Source organism: Mesoplodon bidens (assembly GCF_964165515.1).
Source record: "Mesoplodon bidens genome assembly, chromosome: 5".
In the NCBI taxonomy this organism is placed as follows: domain Eukaryota; kingdom Metazoa; phylum Chordata; class Mammalia; order Artiodactyla; family Ziphiidae; genus Mesoplodon; species Mesoplodon bidens.
Window position 1 is genome coordinate 131,267,368 of NC_138161.1, and position 10,895 is coordinate 131,278,262.

General features: G+C 40.7%; 1 protein-coding gene across 1 annotated transcript; it reads left to right on the forward strand.

Moving 5' to 3' along the window:
* The first annotated feature begins 994 nt into the window (after window positions 1-994).
* On the forward strand, window positions 995-8,428 carry TM4SF1 (transmembrane 4 L six family member 1). Its single transcript, XM_081234687.1, has 5 exons — window positions 995-1,306; window positions 2,824-2,913; window positions 3,003-3,148; window positions 5,549-5,729; window positions 7,557-8,428. Exons 1-5 carry the CDS (start codon window positions 1,130-1,132, stop codon window positions 7,569-7,571), a joined length of 609 nt encoding a protein of 202 aa, XP_081090813.1. The 5' UTR covers window positions 995-1,129; the 3' UTR covers window positions 7,572-8,428.
* The last annotated feature ends 2,467 nt before the right edge of the window (window positions 8,429-10,895 follow it).

Below are 10,895 nucleotides of genomic sequence, written 5' to 3' on the forward strand. Positions count from 1 at the left end.
CCAGCTGTCCGGTGCCACCTGCTATTCAAGGGCTAAAATTATTCAGAATCCGACCCCTCCTTCTGCAAGATAACCGTACCAGAAAGTTAGTCTAACACCCTCTCTCTGCTTTGCCTTTTGAGCCTGCAACAGATCTGACTGGTAGACTACCGCTTGCCCCTGTGCCCTGCTCAACCATGTGTGTTTCTCCCAGTAATTCCAGACTCTCTCAATCTTGTTTCCCCACTCTGCTTGCCAAGTTCCTTTCTCTCTCCTCCTTTCTTTTTCTTTCTTATTCTTTTTAATCCTTCTCCCAGGCTTTAGGCCTCCCTTAGACCTTCCTGGCAACCCTTCGCCTGACTGCAGTACTCAGGAATAAAAAGGTGCCTGAGCCCTTTGTGTTGGCTAATGCCACCTTTGTTTTGGTGCCAGATTTGTTTTGGAGGCAGATGTCCGGGAAGGCTGGACGGTAGGCGCAGTCCTGCCGAGCACACCAGAGGCAGAGGAAAGAAGGCAGCTCTGTCATTTTCCCAAAAGCTTCCTTAAATCCGTGGGTGATGGCTTGGACCCCTTGCCTTTAACAGACAAGGGAACGAGCTCAGAGCTCAGGAGACTTGCCCCAGGTCTCGGATTAAATCAGTGCAGAGGTGAAAGGGAACACAGAGCCCTCAGACTGGAAGCTGTCCAGACAGCTGCATGGAACAAAATCACAGCCTCAACCAGAACTGTCATGCTGTGGACGCTTGGCACTTACTGGAAAGTTATATTAGACTTTCCTGTGGATTTTTTTTATCCTGCGAAGGAGTTACACAGTGAATTCCTTGTGGAGGATTAATCATCTTCTCTCTTGCCTATGACTGAAGCTGTTTCTCAAGTCCTGCCCCTGGTTTCGCTCGTCCCAAGGATTTCATTTGAAGGGCGGGACATTCCCCCACCCCACGCCCGCCCCCAACCGGAGCCTGCAATCAGGACCAATGAAAGCCAAGTACCTCATCCACCCAGTGACTTAGAACTCAGAGTATTTAAGAGGTTGTAGGAATGGGCTGAGAATGGCTTTGGCTTTCTCCGCAGACGGGCGCGCTCTCATCTAATCTGGGCCAGCACCGAGCCAAGGCGCAGAGTGAAGGGGGGGAAAATAAACTCCGCCACTATGTGCTACGGGAAATGCGCGCGATGCATCGGACATTCTCTGGTGTGGCTCTCCATCCTCTGCATTGTAGCTAATATCTTGCTGTACTTTCCCAATGGGGAAACAAAGTACGCTTCTGAAGACCATCTTAGCCACTTTGTGTGGTTCTTCTCTGGCATCATAGGAGGAGGTTTGCTGGTAAGTCATTCAGAATCATTCCAGCCTTAAAAAATTCTTTCTTGTTAGACGAGATGTTTTCATAGAAAGTTTTCTATGAGGCACGTTTCCAAATCCAGGATTTTCGTTCATTCTTCTTTTGAAAGCAGATTATACGAAAGTTGAGATAGGCATAGTGTATTGATTTTACTAGATGTTGTTTTACTAAATCCCCTTTCAATGAAAAGTGGACTACTTTTTTGCTAAACTCTCTTACTTTACAGCTAGAAACAGATACTCACTTTTAAATAAGATTTGAAAAGCTATAGTTTCTAGTCCTGGAGCAGGTAGTCATTTAACCTTTGCTCTGGGGAGCTGGGAGAAGTCCACTGGTTCTCTGTCTAAATCAACAGAGTTTTGGATCCAAATTCTCTGCTGTTTATTCTCAGGCATCAGTGACAGAGAAAAATATTGAATTGTGAGTGCATGGCTATTGGGAAAGGACTATACATTTTCTCCTTTATGTAAGCCTGGGGTGTGGCATTCAGGAAAAATCCTTCAGTTAGCAGCAAATCAGTGTCTGAAGGTAATAGTGGAATGTGTTGTTTGTCCCAAGGTTTGTTTTGAAGTGAAGTGAGAGGAATTTGCCTGCCAACCTGGGAGCAGAAAGTATTAGTTTCAACTACAGCATGGAAATAATGTGGACAAACTTGAGTTTGCCACTTTGACATGCTGGGACTGAGAATTTTGAAGAGGAGTTTTATGGAATTGCTAATACCACACAGAATATTTTTCTTAGTCAAGTAAAGGATACTTAAACTTAATACACTAACTATGGTATGGCAAATCTGCTTTGAATTTAAGCATTACCATCATATTAACATAATCGTTTGTCTTTTTTTTTCCCCACTAGTTTTCAGGTCTGTTTTTGTTTTGTTTTATTTTTTGAGGTATAGTTAATTTCATAATCATTTGTCTTTAAGACAACACCTTGCTTGTTTAAACTTCTTTTGATCTTGAACTCAAAGTATTTCCAACTTATGTTATTTTAAGAGCTTTATTGTGAAGCTACAACCATGCAGTGTGTCTTCAAAGAAGCACTTCACTTCTATTATACAGAGCTTTCATCTCTCTTGTTTATAAAAAGTTTCAATTATTCTGTTGAAGATTTGTTGTTATCTTCTATGCTTTTCAAGGGAAAACATACAAACGAACAGACTTAAAAGACAGGGTTTAATAGTTTCCAAACAGAGTTTACCTCCGGAACTATGTTATGAACTCTTATGGATTAACACATTTATAGGTAATTATTTTACCCCTCCCATGCTACAACCTGACCCTACCTAATGTGATACATTACATGAAAACAGAGGGATATTACCCTCTAGAGGGTTTTTTCTCTCCTCAGAGTTTACATTCTTTGAGATATTTTGTTAACCTAACCCAAAGACATTCAACAGTGTCAGAAAGAAAAATATTTTACCAAAAGATGCTGAGCCTGACTGACCCTATGGACCTGGGGAAAGACAATGACTTTAATTTGCGTGTTTTCTAAACAGATGCTCCTGCCAGCATTCATCTTCATGGGGCTGGAACAGGACGACTGCTGCGGCTGTGGCGGCAACGAAAACTGCGGCAAAAGATGCGCGGTAGGTTTTCCTGCGCCGGTGGGGAAGTGGTCCCTCAGAGGTAGCTGCAACGCTCTGTGCCTCACTTCTGGTCATCCTCCTTCCCCTAGATGTTTTCTTCTGTACTGGCCGCTCTCATCGGAATTGCAGGATCTGGCTACTGCGTCATCGTGGCAGCACTGGGCTTAGCGGAAGGACCAAGATGTCTGGATGCCAGTGGCCAATGGAACTACACCTTTGCCAACACGGAAGGAGGGTAAGTGATTGACCCCCATCAGGTCGCACACATTCTTATCCACCACGTGTGTATAGTGGTAAACCCATCAAACTAAAAAGGCATCAACCATTCATTCATCCATCCTCTCAACCAGGTTTATTCTCACTAACTCAGGCACAATTTAGGCAAGGGGTATTGGAGGATGAATGCCCAGTCCCTGACCCAGAGAAGCTTTTTAATGGATTCACTGACTCAGTCCTTGTGATAACGGTATGAGGTGACTTCCACTATTGCTTCCATTTTACAGATGTGGAAATGGAGGCACAGAGAGATGAAGTAACTTATCCAAAGTCACATTGCTAAGACATGGCAGTCATGATTTGAACCCAGACAGCCTAGCTGTGAAGTTTGTGCTTATACAGTGTGTATACTATGCCAGAGCAATTGGCTAATTTTACTATTTTCTAAGAAAATATTATGGAATCCTTATATAATATGGATTAAAACCATATGAATTTAACCAAAGCCCAGGGTCAATCATACTACCCCCCTCCAGACACACACACACACACACACACACTCACATATAACATAATAACTGTGTATAACACACCCTTTATTTAAAGTGATCAGGCTGTATAAGACAGATCTTATTCATGACTTTAACATCAGGAAAATTTAAGTGGCTCCATTGTTTTATGTTGATACTTATTTCTTATCCATTATTGAGAAAAGAACAGAAATAGCTGATAGAAACTGATGTACATGATGATAAATGAATGACACTCTGTTTTGAATTTTGAAAGGTTTAGTAATGAGATTCATGAGTGAAAATAATAAGAATAGTGAATTTGAAATGCCTTTATATTTTCAAGAATGTTTGTCTCCCATGAATTTTGTAGCATATAATGAAGTCATCAGATCATGAATATGGAATTAGATAGACTGAGTTCAATCTCAGCTCTGCATTTCCTGTCTCAGTAACCAGGAAAAGGTGAACTGAGCTCTCTGCATCTCAGTTATTTCATCTGTAAAGTAAAGCCAGTGGCAGTTGTCTGGAGGATTAATAAGATACCATGTATAAAATATTTGTCACAGAAGCTGACTCAGCATGAGCACTGCCATTCTTAGCTGTTCATATTATCTACTAGCTTTCAACAGGTACAGCCCAATGGTAGCTTCTGAAGGAAAATCAGCACTCACAGTAGTTTGAAGTTTTGGTGTTCAAAATCGTTATTGATCATGATTTTTCAGCTCATACTTTTCATGCTTTGTTGTGAACATACTGAATGTACCAGTACAAATTGGTTACACATGTATACAAAAACATATGATCTACTGCACAAACCCACCTCTAAAAACATTATGATTAATCCAAGGAGAGGTGAGAGTATCATTAAACTTTTTTATAGCTGATTGTTTTATAGCCCCTCTCGTGATCCACCCCAGCTTCTTCAAGAAACCTCCTGCTTCTGTGTTATTCCTAATTTCAACTTGTCCAGAGATTTCAATATGGGGAATAACAAGCCAGTGGTTAGCTGCTCAATAGCCAAGTGGAGCCAAAGAATTTTTTTTATATTGTGTTCTGAAATTATGGACTTTTGTTCCACTTTACATGCAGAAAGACCGGGCCAGAAGAACAGAATTTTTTTGTATGTAATCAACAAATTGAATTTCTGATTGGCTCAGTGAACCATTCCAAGGCGAGGTCTCTAATTTGCAGCCCTTTTGTTCTGTTGTGGTAGGAAGAAGTGATAAGGAAAGAATTATACCAGATCTCTTAGTGGAATTAAGTCAATCTTAGATTTTCCCACGTGATTGAATCCTATTTCATGAAGAATATATATATTCAGATAATGACCCCAGTATGGCTTGCTAACATTTTACAGTGACTTCGGATTGTTATTCATCATTCGATGACTTTTCCAACGTGTTGAGTACTTACTATGTGCCATATACTGGCTTGGGAATTGGATATACAATGATGAATAGGTCTGGTTCCTACCTTCATGGAGCTCAGACTTGTGGACTAGATGGATAAGCAGCTCTTCTCCCTGGCCTAAGTTAGGTGTCCTTCCTCTATGGCCCTTTTACCCTTGGTTTACCTGATCAGTGTACTGGTTACACTGAGATTAGCTATTGTTTCTTCTCTTAAGCGATGCTTTTCCAGGACAGAACCCAGGCCATTATATCCCCACCTCTGTCTCAATGTCTAACCCACACCGAGTGTTCCATAATCTTTGTTGAATTTCTTGTTTACTACAGCAACAACATCTGGGCTAAATTCCTCATTTTGTGGAATGACTTGGATTGGAAGAATCTGATATAGGGCACTGAAGAAATCTATTGATTAATGAAAAAACACCACACAAAAAGTATGCTTATGAGACATCCCACTGGGTGTGGCCATATGTCAGAAGTTTCTCTTTTAATCCACAGTTACCTTATGGATAGCTCCACATGGTCCCAATGCATTGAACCCAAGCATGCAGTGGAATGGAATGTCTCTCTGTTTTCTATCCTCTTGGCACTTGGTGGAATTGAATTCATCTTGTGTCTCTTTCAAATAATAAACGGAGTGCTTGGAGGCATCTGTGGTTATTGCTGCTCTCGCCAACAGGTAAGAACCTGTGTAAAAATGCACCATAGTTTTCATCCTAGAGAAAAAAGCCAAAATCAAACCTTGCTCCAACTACCAGTGTTTATTCCATTTTTTGTGGCATAGCATTTACAGCATTCAGTTTTGCTCTCAATAGTAAGCTTCCTTGAGTGCCACAGTCACTGGGTTATCTTGGTTTTTTGTAGCTGGCCCTGTGTATATAAAACAATGTCACCCATAGACAGAGTGCCCCTTCAGGATCTAACCCACTGCCCCTGCTCTGGTTGCAGAGACACAAAAGAAGTGTCCTTTCATTGCTTGCTCTCACATTCCCAACCAGTATACACAAGTAATAGCCATCATCCATTGCCCTAAGCACTGTGCTAAACCCCTATTCCAGAAAAGCCTATGATGCAGAGATTGAGCAACATTTCTAAGATCACCTAGTAAGGAAGTAACAGGCTTCAAACCCTGGGTCATTTTATGCCACAGCTCCTTCTCTTAACCTGTATGCAGCACTTGCTGTTCTGTTGGGTTTTCTACAGTTCCTTCCTAATAAGGAGTCACAATAATGCCCAAACAGCTAAGCCTAGAGAATCACTAGTAGCCTTTGAATAGCAGCTCATTAAAAGCCTTTCACTGTGAAAGAAAACCAGGAAGCACTTGTTTCCTGGGGATATGATTTTGAGGAGAAATACGCATTTGTTAATAAAGAAAGTTTTTGTTTCTATATTTTCCTAAAAAACATATATTACTGAATTGATGGAAGTCCAGCTTTGGTCCAATTTTTTTTTAAATGTCTTATTCTGTAAAGCAGGAATAGATAAACAAAAACTTACTTAATTTGTATTTTCGTAACCATTCATTTCTCTGGTTCAAGGCCTCCTAACTTTCTTTCAAAATAAGACAAAACCTAATGAAAACGAAAAGCCCATTGCTACGATGAAAAACTTTGCTGAACATAGATGGAAACTTTCTACGATTTTTGAGGGGAAGTTAAAATAAAATTCTAGATTTCCTTATCAGGCAAATAAAGCAAGACTAATAATTGCCTTGGGAGCCTGCCAAATTTCCAAGAAAACAGCAGAGTGGAAAGCCTTCAATTTGGAGTCGTTTCCAGGCAATATGGTTGGGGGGGGAGGCAAAGAATGCTCTCGGGATTACTATAAAATAACCTATCTTTAGCCTTGAATTTCCTACAAGGCAGAGTTTAAATTAGGTGAGAACCCACTGCACTTCAGCGCTGGTGCATTTGGGGGGCGGGCATAAATGTCAACGACCAAAATTGCTGTAGTGTTCGGCAGAATGACACTCTCCTCTGAGTGGTGGGGGGCAACCAAGAATCCCACTGGGTTTCCCATCTGAGTCGCAGTAGGGAGGCTTCTTCCCAGACACTGCAGGTCAGATCTGTTAAGTTTGTTTGTAAGACAAAAGACAGTTTCAAAGAGCAAGGTTTTTAATGTAGATGAGTCAAATCTGTAACTCTGTAGCATTTAATTCAAAAGTTGCCTGCCTTGAGCCCCCATCAGTTGTGAAAATCCCAAAGCATTATCTCTTAAATCCCTGGGATTAAAAACCCACCCCAAGCATATTCAAAGCCAGCCAAGCATCGTAAACTGCAGTTTCCATGGCCTCTTTCTGCAGCTTTTACTGGGGAAAGACAACAGTCTGGTTTGTTTAGGAAACATTTTGTGAGCCTTGTCAAAGCTCTCAGTGTTGCTGATCCAACCTCTGCTGAAGCTGAGATCAGTCTGCTTTACGTTTGCTTAAAACAGGAATTTAAAGCACTGAAATGTCATCATTGTTTAGCCTGATCAGAACCTGATGCTTATTTCATTTTCTTTACAGCAATATGATTGCTAGAAGAACTACCCCAAGATAAAACTACAATCTTCCTCAATGTCACTGTAATTTATATAATTTACTTGTAATAATTTGTAAAACTTTGTACTAGTGTATCATACAGCACATGTTCTACTTTTATAAGTGAGTATAAAGACTGGCATCTTCACGGGATGTCAGTGTTTGAATTTAGCAAAAAAAATCTTTTTTTTTTTTAGGAATAAGAAAATAAACCACACTCTGGAGGTAATTTACAAACTGAGTGACAGTTCTCAGCCTACCTGAGATAAACCCTGGCTGAGGTCACGTTTTTGAGAAACATTACAAGGATAAATATCACATTCTGATTACTACTGTAAATATTTATATGTGCATGTGTTTATGAAATGAATGATTTCAAGTTGCTTTTTTTAAAGACCATTAAGGAGAAAATCCAACAACCTGAAAAGATGTATTTTTTCACTGTTTATATGGTGTTTCCCATTTGCATGCCTGCAAATCTCTAACAAGGGACCTTTTGAATTGATTCGTGTTATAAAAGAGACAGATACTTCCCTGGCGTGGGAGGACAGGTTGAGAATGCGCGAAGCCAAATGAGTGAGTCAAAATACACATGCAGCGAGTTGTCGCAAGGACTACCAGATCCTGAATTTTCCTAACACGTGGAAAGCTTTTCGTCCTTCAAAGACAGGACTGAGGATCATGGATTTAAAAAGAGAAAGGCCTGGATAATTGGACAAGAAGAAAGATGGGGAACGGAATAAAGCAGTTGATCAGCATCATGGGAACATGGCGGAGGAAGGGCGGGAGGACCATGAGGAAATACCCCGCCCCCCAAATTTGCTTGTTTAAATACAACAAATAAAGTATTCACTACCGTTTTGTTGTTTAGTTTCATCATCCTTTGTTTCAAGTTCCTCCTTTTTTCTCCCTTTTTTTTTTTTTTTTCCAGTCTGCAGGTTGTACGGTCTCCATTGCTAGGGGCTTTGTGTCTTCTGGTTTCTTTATCCCACTTTCTTTTCTTCATCTTCTCCCTCCTCTTCCACCTTCCTCTGCTATCGTTGCATTTGGGCCATCATCCTAGTTAGGCAACCTTCCTTTCCACTGGGTGCTGCAGACATCCAGCTCCTGAGGAGTGTAACAGACATTTTCTCTCGATATCTTACATCTGTTGTATGGTTAGGCTCTCTCCAGTGACAGGATCCCCTGACCTATTGGGAATTGTCTTCAGAAATTGTCAGCTTTCGGTGTTTATTGGCCTATGCAACAGACAAGCTAGTGAATAAAGAAACTTCACTGGCTGTTAGACAGCAGAACTCCTCCTAAGAGCCAGTTCTCCTGCCCAAAGGGGTCTAATCTTTCTTGTGCCTCTGTCTTTCTGGCAGTCTGGTGAAGCTTATGGACTCCTTTGAAGAATACTGTTTAAGATGCATAAAACAAAGACATAGGATGACAAAGTAAACCCAGATATCTATTTTATCAAAATATTTTTTTAAATTATAAGGTAGTTGTCTTGATAGGCAGCTCCATCACACCAACATCTGTAGACTGGAAAACAATGATCATGTGTGATCTGGCAGTGGGCTAAGGAGGGGAGAGTCTAAGAACTACTGTACTTTTTTTTTTTTTTTTTTTTTTTTTGCGGTAGGCGGGCTCCTCACTGCTGTGGCCTCTCCTGTTGCGGAGCACAGGCTCCGGACGCGCAGGCTCAGCAGTCATGGCTCACGGGCCCAGCCGCTCCACGGCATGTGGGATCTTCCTGGACCGGGGCACGAACCCGTGTCCCCTGCATCGGCAGGCAGACTCTCAACCACTGCGCCACCAGGAAAGCCCTACTGTACTTTTGAAATATGATTCCAACTGAATGATATTTTGCGATACATGCAACAATTTTAATGTGATATTGAAAAGATGTGTAATTTTGTATTGTTGCTCAAAGGACAATCAGTGTTGCTGATACTGCTGTGATTTGTTGCCTGCAGTCACAATAAAGGAAATACTAATTTTTCATAGACGTTAATAAAACCAGTGACAAAATTTTTTTCCCATCCAAGTTTAACACCTCCTCCCACCACAGATATCTATCCATGGGCCTCTTAGGAGTTCTTAGACACCAGGTTAAGAACCCCTGCATCCAAAAAAGAGGCATAATGATCAGTCATAAGCACTTTTCCCTCCTAAATCTATCCTCAAAGGAAATGGAAATAACGATTATTAACCATGATAGTAATAATAGCAACTTAACTATTGAGTTCTGTGTCAATTACTGTACTTCATTTCTACACACATTATTTCACTGAACTCTCTCAACAGCCCTAGTAGGGGATACTTGTCTCCATTGTATAGAGTCTAAGACCAGAAAGGTTAAGTAGTCTACCCAAGGCCACATCTTTAGCAAGTGATAAAACTATTCATAAATCCACGTCAGTCTAACATGAAAACCCACTTCTTTCCTTGGCCCCCTCCACCTCCTCTGCTGCCCCTGCCCAGGTGCTGGGGTCTTGTCTCCTTCAACACTGGAACTCAGACTCTCCGCCCACCAAAAGGGGCTTTGACGACCCTGTGACCTCAGTCATCCGCATCAGAGCTCAAATTTGAGTGACTCAAAGTTTCCTCTAGTTTGTAAATCCTTTCACAGTAGACATTGCCATTGTCCAGAGGAAATAGCTTACACAAGTTCCCTTCTACCCTAGTTTATTTCTATTCATAGCTCACACTCTGGGTCTGTAATATTCTAAACCCCTCAATTCAGCTGGAAATTCCCTCAGGGATTGTACCAAAACAGCTTATTATCACCTGGCAACATAAAAACAAAAATTTCTGTAGAAACTGAATCACCTGAATAGCACACATGGCCTCAAGGTTAGATAGTTCCTTCTGAGGATCATTTTACTGTAGTTACTAGATTTGCAAATAACCACCTGCATAAAGGAAATCTCTTGAAGTGAAACCTAAGGAAATTGATGGAATGGTACCTTTACTACAATCTCTTTTTTGTACGTGTGTGAGATTTCTTTGATTATGTTTCCTCTGACACTTACCCTAGTATGAACGGGTATGGGATTTGGAGCAATTTTTCAGAAAAGGGACAGTCTAGAAAGTCTGCCCATCTTTTTTAACCCAATATTTTTACTTTAAGACCTTTATTTTAAGAGGATCATCAAGGATGTTCAGTTTCCAGGGATAACTTTGGGAGTATTGTTTATACCTAGAAAAATGACAAGAGCTTAAATGTCTGACAACAAGGAACTGGTTTGATAAAATGTAGTCAACACAGTAAAATATTTGCATATTTATATTTATAACATATGCATACACTAAAAAGTAATTTGGATGAGATTCTGG

Bases quoted from the DNA above. Each gene is read 5' to 3' on its own strand.
- TM4SF1 (XM_081234687.1), top strand. From the start codon at position 1,130: ATGTGCTACGGGAAATGCGCGCGATGCATCGGACATTCTCTGGTGTGG. The intron at 1,307-2,823 runs GTAAGTCATTCA...TTTTCTAAACAG, and splicing joins TCATAGGAGGAGGTTTGCTG to ATGCTCCTGCCAGCATTCAT. The intron at 2,914-3,002 runs GTAGGTTTTCCT...TCCTTCCCCTAG, and splicing joins ACTGCGGCAAAAGATGCGCG to ATGTTTTCTTCTGTACTGGC.